This window comes from Canis lupus, chromosome 11 (assembly GCF_003254725.2).
Source record: "Canis lupus dingo isolate Sandy chromosome 11, ASM325472v2, whole genome shotgun sequence".
Taxonomy (NCBI): domain Eukaryota; kingdom Metazoa; phylum Chordata; class Mammalia; order Carnivora; family Canidae; genus Canis; species Canis lupus.
In genome coordinates this window covers 23,385,843-23,408,104 of record NC_064253.1, presented here as the reverse complement: position 1 = coordinate 23,408,104, position 22,262 = coordinate 23,385,843, and the positions used below count along the sequence as shown (strand labels likewise).

General features: G+C 35.6%; 1 protein-coding gene across 4 annotated transcripts in view; it reads right to left on the bottom strand.

The window, feature by feature from the left end:
- The window catches only part of SMAD5 (SMAD family member 5), a 55,104-nt gene that overhangs the window by 5,053 nt on the left and 27,789 nt on the right, over positions 1-22,262 (bottom strand). For all 4 annotated transcript variants that reach the window (XM_025432037.3, XM_025432039.3, XM_025432038.3 and 1 more), the window contains 4 exons: positions 21,422-21,673; positions 17,491-17,610; positions 3,876-4,097; positions 1,560-1,816 (listed from right to left, as the gene is read on the bottom strand). In XM_025432037.3, the coding sequence (XP_025287822.1) occupies positions 1,560-1,816; positions 3,876-4,097; positions 17,491-17,610; positions 21,422-21,673 (851 nt within the window). The remainder of the gene's footprint in view (positions 1-1,559; positions 1,817-3,875; positions 4,098-17,490; positions 17,611-21,421; positions 21,674-22,262) is intronic.

The following is a 22,262-nucleotide window of genomic DNA, read 5'->3' as shown; positions in this document are numbered from 1 at the left end:
AATCCCTCTTGAAACTGTCAACCAGCCTAAACCAATTTTAACTTACTAACAAATAGATACTTTAACAGTGGAGACCACAAAACCAATCTTAGAATTCACCATGGAATTAAAAGCAACATAGAGTTGCAGTATTCAAAGAGATAGGATTCCTTTAACAGAAACCCTTGGAGCAAGAAATGTTTCAGAATTCTTTTTCTTTTTGAAGTTTAGAAAGTTAATACAGTACAAACAGCTCATAATTAAAACACTATTATTTCTGCAGTGAGATACATCCTCACTAAATGGAATAAGTAACACATAGCAACAGCCTCATGTAAGTTTACATCAGATTTTGTTATGAAAAAGTTTTGGGTTTTCAGGTTTGGCTTTTTTTTTTTTTTAACCATCAGATAAGACACTGTAGATCTGATCAATGTATACAAGTGTAACTAAAGTAGCTGGGATGAATTAAGCTGGAACACTTTAGCCTTAAACTCTAAAGATTAAAACAGAATTTTTTTCACTTTTATTTTCCTAGATCCACCAAGGTCTCTGCTTTACAGCTTAGAGTACTGCTGGTCTAGGGAAATTAGGCTTGGGAGGGAGGAGATGGGGAAGTAGAAATTAAATACATCACAGTTTTGTTTCAGGGGCACCAGGGTGGCACTGTTGGTTAAGAGTCCTGGGAGTGAGCCCTGTGTCCCTGCCTTGCATCCCAGCATATCAGGCTCCCTGCTCAGCAGGGAGTCTGCTTCTCCCTCTCCCTCTGCTCCTCCCCTCCCACACCCACGCATGCATACACTCTCTCCATCAAATAAATAAATAAAATCTCTAAAAAAAAAAAAAAGTTATGTTTCTATGGAGGAGGAATGCCTTTGGGGCTAATAAACTGATGCACAGAACAGACTTACAGCAAAGCAGCAAGGCAACACTGAACTGTGGGTCTGAATACCAAAAAGAAAAATCCCGCTTAGAGCATTTCACAGTTGGTTTTCTTTGGCTAAATCCTTAAGGACCAATTGGATAGAGTACAGGATGCTTTTATGCATCACTAAAATTCTTTCCTAATTTTACTCATAAGCCATCACCCTTGGAAGGCCAGTAAAATAAGCCCAAGAGCAAATGATAAATTTGAAAAGTTCTTTCAACTTTGCAAATCCTTAATAACAGAGGTTAAGTGCAAGGAAGATAATTTTAGTCTCCTAAAGAATTTTTTAAGTCACTCCAGTGGGATCTAATAATAATTGAAACTGCTGAGGCTAAGGAACTTCAAAAGCAATTTTAGTGTTAAATGCTTTCTAGCAATTCAGTCTTTAACTGAAGCTCTTTATAAACTCAGCCCCTATTCAATATCAAAATCAGTATCGTGTGTTTTATAACATCTGGATTATAAAATTAAAACTTCGACCTATTGTGTGGCTTTGAAGCTATAAATTCAAGAATGTCATTTAAAAACCTATTAAGTCAGGTCAAAAGTAAATACCGATTTTCATTTCAGGAAGACATTTTAAAATCATAACCTACAGAAATATGCAAATTTACAGTGACTCAAATTAAGCTACAGGTTATAACCCACTCACCTTGACAAAACTCATTCGGATGGTACACATTTTGGTGAGCTCATACACTGCCTCAAACCCATGGTTGACAGACTGAGCCAGAAGCTGAGCAAACTCTTGGTTGTTAAAAATTTTGAGGCTGCAACTGCTGGGAATCTTACAGACCGTGGTAGGATGAAAGCCATGATGAAAGTTGCAGTTCCTACTCTGAACAAATATGCTGCTGTCACTGAGGCACTCTGCATACACCTCTCCACCAACATAGTACAGATGAACACCTTAAAAAAACAAGCATTACAAGACTCACCTTAATAAAGGTGAAATAATAAAAATCATAAATTTTTTTAATAAAAAAAAAATGTTTCATTATACAATGAAACCAAAGAGGTTGTAGAAGGTGCAACCAAGAACACCCACTAACCTATAGCAAAGGCCCAACAGTCTGTAGATATGAAGCTACCACTAGAGGGCCTTAGACTGCCGAAGATAATCAAGAGGTTAATGGCCTCCATCTACAGTGGTCCTCAAATAACTGAGACTTAAATTAAGCTTAAGGTTGGCAGCTTATTAGGTTTATCAGTTCTTAGGTTCTTTTCTTTTCTTTTCTTTTTGGTTCTTTTCTCTTTGCCAACAATCATTTATTATCTCTAGGAGCAAAAGCAAAGGCAAAAAGACAAAGAAAGCGCAAATGATGAGTCCTTTCAAAGGAACGCTTGGTGCTAAGTTAATTTATCACAGAGTCAATTGGCAAAGTGTTTTGCACTCTTTTAACTAATGGAGAGTACAGCAGCATTAAAAATTTGGCCCTAAGTCACATATGTAATTGCAGGTCACAGGAAGAGACTTTAATTTTTTTTAAGAAGAGACTTTAAACGGCAGATTTATTTTACTTCCCTTGAAAAGAATGGTTTTGGTATTTAAAAATATATATATATGTAAATAATATGTGAAGTTTCAATATTAAAACTTCAACTTCTATAGCTAAAGTTATTTCCAACTTTTTACTTCCACAAAGAGTGTTAAAAAGGCCATCCTTGTATACACATACCTCATACACGTGTGAATCACAGACTTGTATTAGGCTATGATACAAAAAACTGTTTTGGGACACCTGGGTGGCTCAGCAGTTGAGCTTCTGCCTTTGGTTCAAGGCATGATCCTGGGGTTCCGGTATTGAGTCCTATTATTGGGCTTCCAGCACAGAGCCTGCTTCTCCCTGTCTAGGTCTCTGCCTCTCTGTGTCTCTCGTAAATAAATAAAATCTTTAAAAAAACCAACAACTGTATGTTGTTGTTTCTAAGCAAATAAAATGACCCATGGAGGAAGGGATCCTAGAATTAGATACCGGGAAAAATGGGAAAACAAATTCTAGAATTTTAGAATTCACCTGGTAGATTTCTCTTAAATCATTCTAACGTAGTGGGAAAATCAATACATAGAAGTGAGGCATTTCACCAAAAAAAAAAAAAAAAAAAAAAAAATCAATGCCAAGTTGGCAACAGAGTCAAAAAAAGAACAGAAACTTCCTTTCAACTTATTTTTGGCCATAGTATTTTGCTGAATCTCTTCTATAAGAAATCACATGACAATTATAATTATGGACCTTTTGTTCTAACTTGGACTAAGACTTTCTCAAGTGAAAGAAGTAGAACAGAGCGAGTGGCAAAAACTAAACTTACAAGACAGGCAATACACTCTACCTGGGAAAGGTTTCCTTTCTGACCACTTGCATGAGCCTCTGATATTTCATTGAGGTGGGAAAAGTTACTTGTTTATTGTGGCAACTGTCTTGCTGGATGAAACATAAATAAAACCTGGTTACCTGAATTTAAAAGGCAGGAGGAGTGGTGGAGAGACTTGTCATTCAAACTGGATTTCCCACCTATAACCCAGCTCCTCCCCACATAACAGAAGTTCTTACAAGGCACCTCTTCTCAAAAAACCATAATTAAAAAATTCTAATCCTATGCCAGTAATCATATATTCCACAAATATTTGTTGTGTACTTACTGTGAGCCAGGAACTATTCTAGCTGCTGAAAATAATGCTATGAACAAGGCAAATTTCTGTAAAGCTTGTATTCCAGTCAAGAAGGCACTCAAAAAATAAATAAAGAAATCGTATGATTTCAGATCCCAACCAAAGAAAAACAAAGCAGGATAAGGAAAAGAGGACTGATGAGGTCTTGACTTAATACATTCTATGGTATCTGCACCTTGAGAGCAGAGCCCATGCTTCAGGCTCACATTACACTCTAGTGCCTTATACAGTGCACGGTACAGAGCAAGAACAGCAAATGACTGATTTCAACTGAACGCAGGGCAATGACAAAATTACCTTTTCCAATATGTCGTCTAGTGTTCTCAATTGTTGAATTACGATTAACATTTGACAACAACCCCAAGCAGAATCTACTTTTATTATTTGAAGGGTCTGTGAATCCATCTACTAACACACTAGTAGAAGATGCATGAAAAGCCTCCCCAACACGATTGTTTAATTCATAGTAGACAATTGAACACCAATGTTTGGGCTCTTCATAGGCAACAGGCTGAACGTCTGTAAACAAACCAGATTTAAAAAACGATTAATGAGTAAATTAGAAACCCCTGATTCTTTATGTGTTTCCCTTACAAACCAGATAAAAAAACGATTGAGTAAATTAGAAACCCCTGATTCTTTATGTGTTTCCCTTACAAACCAGATAAAAAAACGATTAATGAATAAATTAGAAACCCCTGATTCTTTATGTGTTTCCCTTTAAGCCAATCCAAGCACTCAATGAAAAATATTTTCAGATATTTCACTTAAGTCTCTCACTGTCCTCCCTGGCTTGGAGTCTGTACTTAAAAAAAGAAATGGCCATGAATATGATTTTAAAACTTTTCTAAATGCAAATATAAAGACAGGCAATATTACATTTATTTTACTTTTAAATTTTTATTATTTTAGTTGACATATAATACCATAATAGTTTCAGGTGTACAAGGTAGTGATCAGATACTCCTATACATTATGCACTGCTCACAATGGTAAGTCTAATAACCATTTGCCACCATATAACACTGTAACAATATTATTATTATTCCCTATACTATACTTTTTTCCCCTATACTATACTTCTCACCTCCGTAACTTATTTTATAATTGGAATTCTGTACCCTTTAATCCTCTTTTCCTGTTTTATACACCACCCTCCTCTGGCAACCACCAGTTTGTTGTCTGCATTTATGAGTCTGTTTCCGGTTTTTTTATTTGTTTATTTGCTGTGTTTTTTGGATTCCACATAGGTATGAAATCATATGGTATTTGTATTTCTCTGTCTGATTTATTTCACTTAGCATAACATCTTCTTGGTCCATTCATCTTGTTGCAAAATGGAAAGATCTCATCTTTATGGTTGAGGAATATTGCGTATATATCTCCTTTATCCATTTATCTATTGATGGACACTGACATTGCTCCCATATCTCGACTACTGTAAATAATGCTACAATAAACACACATGTATCTTTTCAAATTAGTGTTTAAAAAAAATAGTGTTTTCACTTTCTTTAGGTAAATACCCAGTAATGGAATTACTGGATAATATGGTATTTCTATTTTTAATTTTCTGAGGAATCTGCACACTGTTTTCTACAGTGGCTGCACCAATATACACTCCCACAACCAGTACACAAGGATTCTCTTTTCTCCATATCCTTGTCAACGCTTGTTATTTGTCTTTTCAATACTAGCCATTCAGACTGATGTGAGGTGGTATCTCACTGTGATTTGATTTGCATTTTCCTGATGATTAGTAATGTTGAGTATTTTTTCATGTGTCTGTTTACTATCTGTATGTCTTCTTTGGAAATATGTCTATTCAGGTTCTCTGCTCATTCTTCTAATTTAACTGTTTGGTTTGGGTTTTTTTTTTTTTTTTTTTTTTTGGTGTTGAGTTATGTGAGTTCTTTTTTATTTTGGATATTATCCTTTATCAGATATAACATTTACAAATATCTTCTCACATCCAGCAGACTACACCTTTTCTTTTGTTGATGGTTTCCTTAACTGTACACAGCTTTTTATTTTGGTGTGGTCCTAACAGTTATTTTTTGCCTTTGTTTCCTTTGCCTGAGGAGACATATCCCATAAATACGTTGCTAAGGCCAATATCCAAGTGATCAGTGCCCTATGTTTTTTGAGAAGTTTTATGGTTTCAAGCCTCACGTTTAGGTCGTCTATTTTGAGTTTACTTTGGTATATGGTGTAAGAAAATGGTCCAGTTTCATTTTGTCACATGCAGCTGCCCAGTTTTCCCAACACCATTTACTGAAGAGACAGTCTTTTCCCCATTGTATATTCTTTCCTCTTTTGTCACAGCTTAACTGATCATGTAAGTGTGAGCTTATTTCTGGGCTCTCTTTCCTGTTCAATTACTCTAAAGTTGATCCTGCAATTTTACTGATTTCATTTCTTAGTTCTAACAGTTTTTTGTTGTTGTTGAGTCTTCAGGATTTTCTATATTTTATATATATATATATATAATCTGCAAATAATGATAGTTTACTTCTTCCTTTCCAATTTGTGTGCCTTTTCTTTCTGTTTCTTGTCTGATTGCTGCAGCTAGGACCTCCAGTACTATGTTGAATACAAGTGGCAAGAGTGGACATCTTTATCTTGTTCCTGATCTTAAAGGAATAGTTTCGGCTTTTCACCATTGAGTATGATGTTAGTTGTAGGTTTGTCATATGTGGTCTTTCCTATATTGTTTCCTTTAAATCCACTTTGTTGAGCGTTTTTATCATAAACAGATAATGATTTTTGTCAAATGCTTTTCTGTATCTATTGAGATGATTATATGGTTTTTATCCTTCGTGTTAGTAATGTAATATGTTGCAATGGTTGATTTACAGATCCTGAACCACCATTGCACTCGGGGAATAAATTCCACTTGATTGTGGTAAATGATCCTTTTAATGTACTGTTGAATTTGGTTTGTTGACATTTTGTTGAGGATTTGTGCATCTATAAGTTCATCAGCAATACTGGCCCATAGTTTGTTTTTTTTTTTTTTTTGGTAATGTCTTTATCTGGTTTTGGTATAAGGGAAAGGCTGGCCTTGTAGAATTAATCTAGAAACTCTCTTTCCTCTTCTATTCTTGTAATAGTTAGAGAAAACATAGGTATTACCTTTCCTTTAAATGTTTGATAGAATTTACCTCTGAAGCCCATCTGAGCTTTTGTTTGTTGGGAGTTTTTAAATAAAAATTTTATTACTAGTAATCAATTTGTTCAGATTTTCTAATTCCTCCTGATTCCGTTTTGGAAAATAGTAAGTTTCTAGGAATTTATCCATTTCTTCTAAGTTGTCCAATTTGTTGGATAGTATTTTTCATAGTAGTCTTTTATATTCCTTTGTATTTCTGTGGTTTCAGCTGTTACCTCTCTCATTTCTGATTTTATTTGGACCTTTTCTCTTTTTTTCTTGAGGAGTCTAAGGGTTTGACAATTTTGCTTATCTTTTCAAAGAAACAACTCTTGGTTCCATTGATCTTTTCTATTGTTTTTTAAGTCTCTATTTCATTTATTTTTACTCTGATCTTTATTATTTCCTTCTTCCTACTAGCTTTGAGCTTTGTTTGTTCTTTTACTAGATCCTTTAGGTGTAAGATTAGATTGTTTACTTCAGATTTTTCTTGTTTCTTGAGGTAAGCCGGTACCACTATAAACTTCCCTCTTAGAACTGCTTTGGTTGGGCAGCCCGGGTGGCTCTAGTGGTTTAGCACCGCCTTCAGCCCAGGGCCTGATCCTGGAGTCCCGGGATCGAGTCCCACATCGGGCTCCCTGCATGGAGCCTGCTTCTCCCTTTGCCTGTGTCTCTGCCTCTCTCTCGCTCTCTGTCTCTCATGAATAAATAAATAAAAAATAAAATCTTTAAAAAAATATTAAAAAAAAAAGAAAGAACTGCTTTGGCTATGTCCCAAAGATCTTCAAAGGCTGTGTTTTACATTTTAAGTTGTTTTCCTAGCACAATCTATTCAAGGTTTATATGTGTATGACAAACCTCTGTATAAGCAACCTGAAAGATTTAACTATACCAGTATTTGTAAAATTATTCTAAACAAAAATATGAACTAAAAAGGCAAGTGAGACTCTCAGCAAGCTAGGAATAGAGGATAATTCTAGAATTTGATAAAGAACATTCACAGGGAACTAATACCTAACTTCATACTTAATGGTGAGGAACTAGAAGATTTTCTGCCAAGGCCAGAAATTAGGTAAGGATGTTCTCACCACTCTTTTTTAACACTGTACTGGAAGTCCTAGCTAATGCAGTAACAGAAAGGGAAGTAAAAGGTACACATGTTGGAAAGGAAGAAATAAACCCATCTTTGTTCACAAATAACATGACTGTCTATACAGAAAGCCTGAAAAAATTTATTAAAGAAATTCCTGGAACTAATTAAGCTGTTACAGTAAAGTTGAAAGATGCAAGGTTACTAAGCAAAAATCAATCACTTTGCTATACACCAGCAATGAACACGTGGAATTTAAAATTAAAAATTTTATATTATATTAGCCACTTATATTAGCATTCTGAAGAAGAAATACTTAGGTAAAAATCAAACAAAATAGGTATAAGGTCTATACAAAGATATACAGCCCTAAGGAGAGACATTCAAGAGGAACTAAATAAATGGAGAGATAGTCCGTGTTCATGGAAAGGAAGCCTCAATTCTGCCAGGAAGTCATTTCTTCCCAACATGTATCAATATAGTTATCAATGAAATCCTAATCAAATTCCTAGCAAAATCATCTTGTGGATATCAACAAAGCAATCCTTAAAGTTTCTTTGGGTCAGCAAAAGATTCAGAATAGCCAACATAATACTGAAGAAGAATAAAATCAGAATGACAATATTCAACTTATTCAAGGTAGCATGGTACAGGCAAAAAGAATACATATACAGATCAAAGGTACAGAAGAGAGAGCCCAGAAAAGACCCATATAAATACAGTTAACTGATTTCTGATGAAGGCACAAAGGCAATAAAGGAGAAAAGATAGTCTTCTCAACAAATTCTACAAGAACTGACATTCACATGCAAAAAAATTAATCAACACATGTTACACCCTTCGCAAAAACTACCTCAAAGTGAATCACAGACCTAAATGTAAAACACGAAACTGTAAGAGCTCTAGAAGATAACAGCACAAAATCTAGGTGACCCATGAATATGGTAATGAGTTTTTAGATACAATACCAAGGCATGAACCATGAAAGAACCGAGAAGCCAGACTTTACTAAAAATTAAAGACCTCCGCTCTGCAGAAGACACTATCAACAGAATGAGAAGATAAGCTACAGACTGGGAGAAAATATTTATATACACAAAAGACATATCTGGTAAAGGACTAGTATCCAAAATATACAAAGAATTCTTAAAATTCAACAAAAAAAAGTAAGTAACCCAACTTAAAAAATGGGTCAAAGACATAACAAGCCACCTTATCGAAGAAGATATACACATAACAAGCATATAAAACCATGCTCCACATGTGTCATCAGTAAATGCAAGTTAAAATAGCAATAAAATACCACTATACACATGTAAGAATGGCTAAAATCCGTAAGAGTGACATCATCAAAAGCTGGTGAGGATGTGAAGCAATAGGAATTCTTGTTCATTGCTAGTGGGAAAGTAAAATGGTACAGCCACTTTGGAAGACAGTTTGGCACTTTCTTACAAAACTAAACATACTTGGGGTACCTGGGTGGCTCAGTGGTTGAGCGTCTGCCTTTGGCTCAGGTCATGATCTTGGGGTCCTGGGGATTGAGTCCCACATTGGGCTCCCCACAGGGAGCCTGCTTCTCCCTCTGCCTATGTCTCTGCCTCTCTCTGTTTCTCATGAATAAATTAATAAAATCTTTAAAAAAAAAACTAAATATACTCATACCATATAATCCACAAGCATGCACCTCAGTATTTACCCAAAGGAGTGAGAAACTTATGTCCACACAAAAACCTACACACAGATGTTTACAGCAGCTTTATCCATGACTGCCAAAACTTGAAAGGAACCAAGATGTCCTTCTGCAAGTGAGTAGATAAATAAACTGTGGTGCATCCAGATGACGGAATATTATTCAGCTCTACAAAGAAATTAGCTATCAAGGCAGGAAAAGGGATAAGGGAACTTACAGGCATGTTACTAAGTGAAAGAAACCAATCTGACAAGGCTAAATACTGTATGATTCTAACTAGACATTCTGGAAAAGGCAAAACTATGGAGACAGTAAAAATTATCAGTGGCTGCAGATTAGAAGAAGCAAGGGGTGAACAGGCAGTGCACAGAGGATTTCGAGGGCAGTGAGATTATTCGGTATACCGCAGGTCTACCTCTGTGTGTTACCAGTACTATAATGGTACATACATGCATTATTCATTTGTCATAATCCACAGAATGTACAAGATCGAAAACGAACCCTAATGTAAACCATCGATTTGGGGTGATAATACTGTGTCAAGATAGGTATGACTATAATATATATAATATATGTACCACTCCAGTGAAGGGTTTTGGTAGCTGGCAAGGCTGTGTATATGCGGAGGCAGGGAATGTGTGGGAACCCTGTACTTTCCTCTCTTGTTTGCTGTGAATCTAAAACTCATATAAAAAATGAAGTCTGTTTAAAAAAGGAACGAAAGGAAAAGGAAAAAAAACACAACTAAGTGAGCATGAACTTTTGGTAAAAGTTAGTATACATTCTAATGTTAAACGCCAGATGCGCCTATGGGAAAAGATTATACACAAAATAAATTACCAGCCAGACTTTTATTATTGTAAAAGTCAACAATTCATAATGGATGTAATAGATGGAAGGACACATATAAACTTTTCACCCAAGGCTGGTAGAGTATCTTGGGGCTGAAATCAGGAAGGAAAGTCATCAACTCTCAAATTTCCTTTCAAAAAAAGGGGCACAGATTTAAAAATGTCCAAAAAACCCTCAAGAGTGGCTACGTGGCCTAGGTGGGCAGTACAAGGGAATCGGTTAACTTTTAAGACTCAGTTCTGATTATTCAATTGCAAAGAATTCAGATAAGGAGGAACAGAAAAAAATAAACTAATGTGGACCCAGAAAGAGAAGTGTACTAAGGGCTTGGAATTCTAAAAAGTTTATATAAAAGATGGAACAGGGAGGGGCCCACAATCAGAGATACATACAAATGAGTTGCAGGCAATTATAAGAATAGTGTCAGAAAAGCTAGAGCCAAGAATGATCAGAAGCTTGTAGGAAAAAAGTGCTAAGCAAAACTAAAAAGGCTCAGAGAAAAGAAGAGAAAGAAGAACTCTGCTGCTGCTCAAAGCTAAGGACATACTGTCAAATGGCAATTTAGGGCGCTACAGTTTAACTCTGATGTCCTTTTGGTCACTTCTGTCAAAGAAAACAGGAAAAAAAAAAAAACAGAAAATAGGATTGAAAGGAGGGGAAACATTGGTGAAAAAAGACCAATGAGGGCAAGAAGACTTGAGTGCCAAGTCGCTGCAACAAATGATAGTGCAAGGAGTATCTAACATAAAACTCCACAAAGCTGCACTCCAATCTCTGGACAGCCAGGACAAAGAAGGAAAGGAAGATGACAGGGGAGGTAAATCCAGTTCATAGTTTCAGAATGAGAATACCATTTACTGGTTATCACCTGATGCAGTATGCTATGGCCATTACACATAGTGTCTAATCCAATCAATAACCTGTAATTCCTACGCAAATATTCTGTTTAATGTACAAAGAGGGAAACAGAGCAGAGACATTTAAGCAGCTACCTGAGGCTGCAAAAGCAAGTAAGGAGAGGTACAGGAATTCACATCCAGAAAGTAATATCCTGAAACATTTGATTCTACACGAAGGTCGATTCTATGAGCTACAAGAAAATCAGTATGACAAAAGTCCTAGATAAATTCTAGACCTTGAAAAAGCAAAGACAGTATTCACACATTAACAAGACTACCAGGGAGGCCTGAAATTTAACTGTTCTTAGAAATGTGGGGCCCTTGGGAAAGCACAGCATGACATACACTCCTTCAATATCATCACAAACCCATACAAAGCACGCAAAAACATCATTCTTTTAAGAAACGTATAAAATGGCAGTACCATTACTTCTAAACTTGTTATAAACTAAGGAGCTTTAAAGTCTCAAAACAAAGTGACTTTAGAACAATAATGAGATTCCACTTAACATATAATAGGATGGCTATTATATTAAAACAAACAAACAGAAATTAACTGTTGGCAGGAATGTAAAGAAATCAGAACACTAAGATACTGCTCAGGGGAAATGTGTAAACAGTATAGCTGCTGTGGAAAAGAGTTTGGCAGTTCCTCAAAAAGTTAAACAGAATGACCATAAAATCCAACAGTTCTACTCATAGGCATAGGATACCAAATGAATTAAAAAGCTGAGAGCCCAAAAAATACCTGTACAGCAATATTCATGGTGGCATTATTCACTATTCTACCAAAAGTTAGAAACAACCCAAATGTCCATCAACTGATAAATGGATTAACAAAATGTGATATATGCCTACAGGAGAACACATACAGTCTTGGAAAGAAATGAAATTCTGACACATGCTGTAACATGGATAAACCTTAAAAATATTAAGCTAAGTGAAAAAGCTAGTCACAAAAGAACAAATATGATATAATTCCACTTAGATAAGGCAAATTCTTAGAGACGGAAAGTAGAATAATGGTTATCAAGGGGCTAAGAGGAGGGGGAGTTACTGTTTAATGGGTAGAGCTCTGTCTGAGATAATGAAAAGTTCTAGAAATAGACAGTGGTGATGACTGCATGACACTGTGAATGTACTTAATGATACTAAGTTGTTCACTTTACCAACAGAGCCCCAAAGTATACAAAGCAAAAACCAACATGAATGAAAGTAGAAATAAATGATCTAGTAGTAACAGCTGGGGATGCCCCAATTTGGAATCTCATACCCTCAACAACTGACAGAAGAATTAGAAAGAAAATAAGCAACGATATAGACTTGGACAACACTATCAACTAACCTGATCTAACTAAAATCCAGAGAACTTATGATACCTTACAGTACCAAAATATACATTTTTTTTTCAAGTGCACATGGACTAGTCTCTAAAACAGACCAATGCTCTGCCAGGGGTTAGAAACCTTTCCTGCCCACCAAACCCAGGAACATATAAAAAGGATTAAATACCATGACCAAGGGGATGCAAATATTTTATTTTATTTTTATTTTTAAAGATTATTTATTTATTTATTCATGAGAAACACAGAGAGAGAAAAAGAGGGAGACACAAGGGCAGAGAGAAAGGCAGGCTCCATGCAGGGAGCCCCACGCAGGACTCAATCCTGGGTCTCCAGGATCACATCCTGGGCTGAAGGCGGCGCTAAACCGCTGAGCCACCTGGGCTGCCCATGGATGCAAATATTTTAAGTTTTGCAAGCCATGTGTTATTTTTGTCACAGATTCTTCTTCTTTAATAATCTAAAAGCCATTTCTAGATCACAAGCTGTACAAATATATGCATAAAACAATTCTCAATAAATAATTTTTAAAAGAATTGGAATCCTACAAAGTATGCTTTGCAATCTCATAGTGGAATTAGATTAGGAATCAATAGAAAAAACTGGGGAAATGCCCAAAAAAATGTGGAAATTGATTACTATGTTACTTAATAATCCAAGGGTTATAGTAAGAAATTACAAGGTAAATTTAAAAGTATTTTGAACTAAATATGTATGAGAACAAAACATACCAAAATTACGAGGCAATTAAAGGAACGGTCTTAAAGAAGAAGCAACTGAAACTAATCATCTAAGATTTCACCTTAAGAAACTATAAAAAAGGCAAACTAAACGTAGAATAAGCAGAATAAAGAAAAAAACTAGAGAATGGATTTGGAAATCAATGAAAAATAGAAAAGCTGGTTCTTCCAAAAGATCAACAAAACTAACAATCCTTTAGCTAAACCAACCAAGCAAAAAAGAATAAGACACATATTACCAAAACCAGGAATGAAGATATTATCACTAACCTCTACAGAATTATAAAATATACTATGAAAAACTTTATGCCAACAAGTTAGACAATTTAAACAAAATGGACAAATTCCTAGTAAGACACACATTACCAAAACTGACTCAAGAAAAAAGGAGACTCTGAACAGACTGATCCAATTAAGGAAATTGAATCAGTAATTAAAAATTTCCCCACAAAGAAAAGTCTAAGCCCCAAATGACTTCATTGGTAAATTTTATCAAATATTTAAAGAAGAAATAATACAAATAAGCTCTTCCAAAAATACGAGAGAATACTTCCCAACTTACTCCATGAGGTCATTATTACCCCGATACCAATGCTAAATAAAGACTTCACAATAAAACTACCACTATCCCTCCCTCATGAATATACAAGCAAAAATATTCAGCAAAATATCAGTAAATCTAATCTAGAAATATATTAAAGGGCAGCCTGGGTAGCTCTGCTGTTTAGCACCACCTTCAGCCCAGGGCCTGATCCTGGAGACCTGGGATCGAGTCCCAAGTCAGGCTCCCTGCACGGAGCCTGCTTCTCTCCCTCTGCCTGTGTCTCTGCCTCTCTCTTTCTCTGTGTCTCTCGTGAATAAATAAAGAAAAGAACTATCCCTATACATTAAAAAAAAAAAGAAAGAAATATATTAAAAAGGATTATATACCTTGACCATTTGGGAATTATCCCAGGAATAAAAGCCTGCTTTCACATCAGAAAGTAAGTTCATGTAGCACACATTAACTAGAAAAAAGGGAAAATAACTCATCTGATCACCTCAACAGATACAGAAAAAGCCTCTGACAAAAGCCAACATCCGTTCACGGTAAAAATTCTTAACAAACTAGGAATAGAAGAGAACTAATAGTTTATGGCTAGCGCTCTAGAAAAATGGTGAACAGAAGTAGTGAGACCAGGCTCTCTTGTTCCCCATTGTAGGGGGGAAAGTAATTCAGTCTTTTGCCATCAAGGATGATGAGAGCTACAGGCTTTTTGTATATGCCCTCTAATAATGAGAGAGAGAAAAATATTAAAGGCATCCAGATTGGATAGCAAAAAAAAATTTTTTAAGCTTTTTTTTTTAAATAAAAAGAAAGATTTTATTTATTTATTTATGAGAGGCACAGAGACAGAGAGAGAGGCAGAGACACAGGCAGAGGGAGAAGCAGGCTCCATGCAGGGAGCCTGGTACGGGACCCAATCCCAGAACCCCAGGATCATGTCCTGGGCAGAAGGCAGATGCGTAACCACTGAGCTACCCAGGCGTCCCAATTAAATGCTGTTTTTTATTGACATGTTCCTGTATTTAGGAAACCCTAAGGAATCCAGGTACCCACACACATACACACACACACACAAAAAAAAAAAACCCTACTAGAACTAATAAATAAGTTCAGTAAGGTTGCAGGTTATAAGATTAATATATGAAAATCACTTGTATTTCAATATATTTAGTTAAGTAGAAACCAAATTCTATTCACTTAGGAATACATCTATAAAGAGAAACAAAAGTAAAAAATTTATACTAGGAAATGGACGATCTAAATAAATGGAATGACATACCACACCTGTGGACTGGAAGATGATGGGAAACCTCCCCAAGTGATTTATTTTTTTTTTTTTTAAGATTTATTTATTTATGATAGAGAGAGAGAGAGAGAGAGAGAGAGAGAGAGAGGCAGAAACACAGGAGGAGGGAGAAGCAGGCTCCGTGCCGGGAGCCCGACACGGGACTCGATCCTGGGACTCCAGGATCATGCCCTGGGCCAAAGGCAGGCACTAAACCGCTGGGCCACCCAGGGATCCCTCCCCAAGTGATTTAGAGATTCAATGTGATCTCTACCAAAATCCAAGGAGGGGATTTTGGGGAAGCAGAAATTAACAACTGGTACTAAAATGAAACAGAAATGCAAATAATGCTCAAGTGCTGAACAATTCTGAAAAAGAATAAAGTTGAAGGAATCACACTTCTCGTTTTCAAAACTTAGTATGAAGCTTTAGTTAAGTATCTCAAGTACTATGAAGTATAGACCCACAAATCAATGAACAAGTTAAGAGTCCTGTAATAAACTCTTAAATTTGTTCAACTGATTTCTGAAAAACATAAACATGACAAGGCATTTCGATGGAGAAATGGTAGATACTTTTTTCAACAAAATAGTGCCAGGACCAAATGGGTATCTATATGCACAAAGATGAATTTACATTTTTAACATACAATACGCTTAACTCAAAATGAATCACAGACCTAAATGTAAAAGCTAAGCCTATAGAATTTCTAGAAGACGACAAAATAGAAAATTTTCAGGTTTTGGGATAGACAAAGATTTCCCAGATTCAACACCAAAAGCAGGAACAAGGAAAGGAAAAACTGGTAACTAGACTTCTGCCAAAATTAAAAACTTTCAGCTCTTTCTGCCATCTTGCAGCCTATGGAGGCCTGCTGGAAACAGGACTACTAAAACACAAATGCGTCTGGGAGGCTGTCATCCAAGGCCATTTTTACTGGCTCTAAGTGAGGTCTATACAACCAGAAGGAGCACACAGCTCTTCTTAAAACTGAAGATATTTATGCTTGAAATGAAACTGAACTCCTATATAGGCAAGAGATGTGCTTCTGTGTACAAAGCAAAGAACAACACAGTGACTCCTGGAGGCAAACTGAACAAAACCGGAGTAATCTGGGGAAAAGTAACTTGTGCTCATGAATGGAAACAGTAGCATGGTTTGTGTCAAATTCCAAAGTGAAGTTCCTGCTAAAGCCATTTGCCACAGAAGCCATGTTACTATACTCCTCAAAGATTTTAATTTACAGAAAAGAAAATAAAGGTGTAGAAAAAAAAAAAAACTTTATGCTTCAAAATGCGAAAATAATCCAGATTGAGAGATATCTGCAAACCATACATCTAGTAAAGGATTTCTATCCAGAATATATAAAGAACTCTTAACAGCTCAACAATAAAACAAATAGCCCAATTAAACAAATGGGCAAAAGATTTAAATATTTCATGAAAAAAAATACATGAATGGCTAATAAGTACATAAAAATGCTCAACATCATTACTAATTACAAAAATGCAAATTAAGACCACAATGAGACCCGTCATACCCACTAAAATGGGTACACTCAAAAAGACAGACAATAACAAGTATCAAAAGCATATGGAGAAACTGGAATGGTCATATGTTACTCATAAAAATATAAAACAGCACTGCTACTCTGAAGAAATTTGGCGGTTTTCCTTAAATAGTTAAATTCATGTTGACTCAGAAATTCTATTCTTAGGAATTAATCCAAGAAAAATATAAATAAAGCCCACACAAAGAGTTATATGCAAATATTCCTAACAGTATTGGTCATACTAGCCAAAAATTAAAAATAATTCAAATGTCCACCAACTGGTGGATAAAAAAATGTGGTACATCTCTACACAATGGGAAACTGTTCAGCAATAAAAAGGAAAAAACTACTGATACATGTTTCAACCTAAAAGAACCTTGAAAACATTATGCTAAGTGAAAGAAGTGAGATGCAAAAGATTACACATTATGCAATTCTACTTACATGACAATGTTTAGAAAAGGTAAATCTATATACAGACAACAGATTAGAAGGTCTCTAGAGCAAGGACAGGAGCAGAGATATACTGCAAATACAGACAAGGTAGCTTTTAAAAGGATGAAAATGTTCTAAAACTAGATTGTGGTGACAGAGCAAAACTATACATTTACTAAAAATTACTGAATCATACACTTGTAATGGATGTTATGGTTGTAAATTCTACTACAATAAAGTTTTTTTAATAAAGTTTTTAAAAAGTAGTAAGGAGTTAAAAATAAGCAAGATAAGAGTAACAACAAATTATGATTAGTATTTCTCTTACCTCTGCTGGATATACTGGGCATAATCTGAGGAATCATATTATTGCTTGTATCCATTGGCTGGGAATTATCTTGACCCATTTGATCATCTGGTGGCATATAGGCAGGAGGAGGAGTATCAGCTAAAAAGAAAACGAAACAAGTCCCAAAAGAATAGTTAGTATCTTCACCCTGCTTTAAAAAGCATTAAAAATTTCCTAAGATTATCAGCACAGTTTGCCAATGACCATTAGAGACAAAAACAATGTAGGATGCTATCTTAGGTCAAGAGAAAAGACAGCACACCCATTAGCCACTGAAAACCTTGCTAAAGGTCCACACGTATTCAGTCCAATCCAGGAAGATCAATGCTAAAATTCACTGAAACAGAATTCAAGGTCAAGAATGTTGTCTTTATGTTAATTAGAATTACACGGTGGGATAAACTGCCAACAACTACAAACCAATCCAAAGGACAAAAATTATCCTCGTTTGAGGGTATCTCTACAGAGACACTTTTAAGTTATCAAGATCACATACTGTATGCTGTTAATTAATACTGAAAATACTGAAAACCATACTCCTACTAAATGTACCAACACGAACAGCAGCTAGACATCTAATTCTTTTCAACATCCTAAAATGGCTGTTGTGCCCTACTAAATGACTAGCTAATTCTTAGGAAATCTGAATGTTAACTAGAAAATCTCTTGAGTTGCAAAAGCTATAGCTAGGGGCGCCTGGGTGGCTCTGTTAAGTGTCTGCCCTTGTCTCAGGTCAGGATCAAGCTCCTTGCTCAGTGGGGAGCGTCCTTCTCCCTCTACCTCTGCCTCTCCCCGTCCCATTCGCGCTTTCGGTCTCAAATAAATAAAATCTTACCCAAAAAAACAAGAAACAAAAACTACAGGTATTATTTCTTTGTCTCAGTACTATAAATACTTAATATAATCTTTCACCCAAAGGTTTATGTATTTTGACACACAACTGTAATCAGACTCTAGGACAAAGTATGAAAATTAGTTTTGGTACAGATACCTAACAGCAAGTTAAACAGTTGATGATTCCTCTTGAAAAAATAAAAACTAAAAACTGCATCAACTGATGCAGTAAAGAAACCAGAAATAGTATACTTACACATGACTCCACATGCAACCGTAGACATTCAAATACTTCTTGACAGAGTGACATAATGATGCGTCCATACATGACATGCCATTAATAAAATTTGGGAACTTTATAACATCTGCTTATGAACTTTTTCTCCAGGCAAACCAGTTCATCAGTTACCTAATCAAAGATAACTGGGTTGCCTTTTAACTTTCCCAAGTCTATAATGATGTGACAAGTAGTAAAGTCAAAAAAGCAGACTTCAGAGTCAGAGAAACCTAGGTCAGAAACCTTAGGCAAGTTACTTAAAATCTTCAAGTGAATATCAATTTCTTTCTCCACCTGTATAATAGGAGCACTATCTATCTCACACTGTTATTCTGAAGATTAAATTTAATGCAATATCTTTCATCACAGTACTGGTTAGACAAAGGCACTCAACAAATAGTATTTCATATTATATAAATTATATGAAACTATGTAAGTCAAATAGGACTACCTTTTTTTTTGGTAAAACTTGTATTTTTAATGCCTGATAATATGTAATTTAGTTGTTTGGGCAAATAAATGATCCAATGATATGTAAATAACACTACCAGTTTTCCAGATTACCTACTACACATGGTAGTCATCAAACACAGAGCCTCTTTCTGTCTTTAGGTTTTTGAAAACCTACTAGAACACTCTAAAAAAACAAAAAAGAACACTCTGCCCTTCATGCATATAGGACTCCCGATGAAACCTTTCAAGTTAGCACCATTTGGCTTTCCTCTTCAGTCATGGTGGCAAGTCACTCTGCACAGCTAGTTATAAATGTATATATGTATTTCTGATTCATCCACTCATGTAACAAATATTTACTGAGGGTCTACTGTACACCAGTGTCTGATACAGAGACTGGGGATGTAGCAGTAAACAAGAGAGGCTAAAATTCCCCTTTCCATGGAGTTTATAGTCAAGGCAAGGAGAAAAGAAAAGGGCAGAATATAAATAGACAATCTGTTAGATTGTAACACACACTATGGAGAAAAACCAAGCAGTGAGAGAAAGAAGGTAGGATGAAACAAGAAACTGAAACTTTTTTCATCATTCTTAAAGGATCATCTCTCCAAAATTCTATTTTCTTTTTTTTTTTTTAACATACAATTTATTTCAATCAAAAAAAACTAAAACCAGTTCACCCATTTCCCCTACCCCTTGTCTCTGGCAACTACCATCCTGTTCTCAATACCTAGGAACCTGGACCCCCCCCCCCTTTTTTTTTTCTTTTTAAGATTCCACATATAATAGAAGAATCATATGGTATTTGTCTTTCCCTGACTTACTTCATTTAGCATAATACCCTCAAGGTCCAGCTATGTTGTCACAAACGAGATCTCATTCTTTTTTATGGCTGAATATACCACAATTTCTTTATCCATTCATCCACTGATGAACCCTTAGGTTGTTTCCACATCTTGACTATTATAAATAATACTGCAACAAACCCAAGGGTGTAAACGTTTTGAAATTAGTGTTTTTGTTTTCTTCAGGTTAAGTACCAAGATATTACTGGATTATGTGGCACTTTTATCTTTAATTTTTTTTATCTTTAATTTTTTGAGGAAACTCCATATTGTTTTTCACAGTGGCTGTACCAATCTGCATTCCCACCAATAGTGCCTGTTTTCTCCACATCTTTGCCAATGTTTGTTATTTCTTGCCTTTCTGATAATAGCCCCTCTAACAGGTAAACCACTCATTGTGGTTTTGATTTGTATTTCCCTGGTGACTAATGATGGAGAGCACATTTTCATGTACCTGTTGGTCATGTGTAGGTCTTCATGGGAAGAAGGGCTATTCAGGTCCTCTACCCATTTCTTAACTGGAATGTTTGTTTTTGTGCTATTGAGTTGAAGGACTTCCTTATACATTTCACATATTATCCTCTCATCAGACAGGATTTTCAAGTATTTTCTCCATTCAGTAGGTTGCCCTTTCATTTTATTAATGGTTTCCTTTGCTGTGCATAAGCTTTTTGTTTGATGTAGTCCCATTTGTTTATTTTTTTGCTTCTGTTATTTTTTGCTTTTCTTATCAATTCAAAAACTCAGCACCAAGATCAATGTCAAAGAACTGCCTGCCTAGGTTTTCTTCTAGGAGTTTTATGGTTTTAGGTCACATGTTAAAGTATTTAAATAACTTTTAAATTTTTTTTTTTTTTTTTTTGCATACAGTATCAGACAGTGGTCCAGTTTCATTCTTTTGCATGTGGCTATCCATTTTCCCAACATCATTTATTAGATAGACTGTCCTTTCCCCATTGTATATTCTCACCTCCTTTGTCATAAATTAACTGTCCAAGTGTGGGTTTATTTCTGGGCTCTGTCTTCTGCTCTATTGATCTATATGTCTATTTTAATGTTAATACCACACTGTTTTAATTATAGTTATCTTTAAAATTGTAAGTTAATTATATTTCAACTTTTAAAAATTTGTTTAAAAAATTACCAAAGCTTTGTAATATAGTTTGAAATCAGGCAGTGTGATACCTCCAGATTGATTCTTCTTTCTCAAGATTGCTTTGGCTATTCTTGGATCTTTTAATGGTTGTATAAAAATTTTAGGACTGTTTTTTCTATTGCTAGGAAAAATAAAGCTACTTCCATTTTTAAAAAACATACAGTACATGGCAAAATAAAATCCAAAACTCTAGAAATCAAGTAATTACCAAAGAACACAGAGTCAAAAACAGCTACCTCTCAGCATATAACAATTCACCCAAACGACCAGCAGTATAAGAACAACTGCTGATTTTCAGGTGTCATTTTTTTTTTTTTTTTTTAAATCAATAAAATAAATTCTTACCTGGGAGCTGAAATGGACTTCCTGGTCCAGAACTTGCTGGGGAATTGGGATATGTGCTGCTAGCAGGGGAAGGGGGATAAGGGCTATTTGGAGATAAGGGAAAAGGAGTGTTGTTGGGCTGGTGGAAGGAATCTGGAAACGTTGCATTCTGTGGCATGTGCGGCTCGTTGTGGCTCAGGTTTCTAAACTGAACCAAAAGGCTGTGTTGTGGATTGAATTCATTGTGACGAGGCACTAATACTGGAGGTAAGACTGAAAGAGAAAAACCAAAAGTCATCCATCAGCAAAGACAAAAGCAAATATCTCATGATGGAAAGGATTCAGTAAAACTGCAAACCCAATGAAACAATTTACTTTCAGGAAGAACTGCTTTGTAGAACCCTGAATGTGTATTTACATAGTAACTACACCAAAAGCTAAGGATTTAGGCCTGTATAATGAGCTCAGGAAAAGAGAAAATCCAGAAAAGATACCATTCCTGTTCTATAGGAAAGAAGGCATATTTAAAAACGATCATATGTAGTGAGAGTTCAACAGAGGTGAGCATTTCCAGCTAGCAAGAATCACACAAAATGCTGTGGAAAAGGTAACATCCGATTACCATTAAAGAACAGGGAGTGCCAGGTGCAGGGATAGTAGAGAAGAAACTGGGGAGACTAGGAGGGAGAGAAGAAAGCATAGCTGCTTGGACTGAGCACTGACCTAGGAGCTAAGATCAGAGTGTGATACTGAGGTCAGCTATAAAGATGCCTGAAGGCCTCTGTGTTTCAATTTTGAACATTTCATCTTTCTTAGTTTGAAAGATTTCACATTTTATGTTCTTCATAAAGAAGAACAAGTT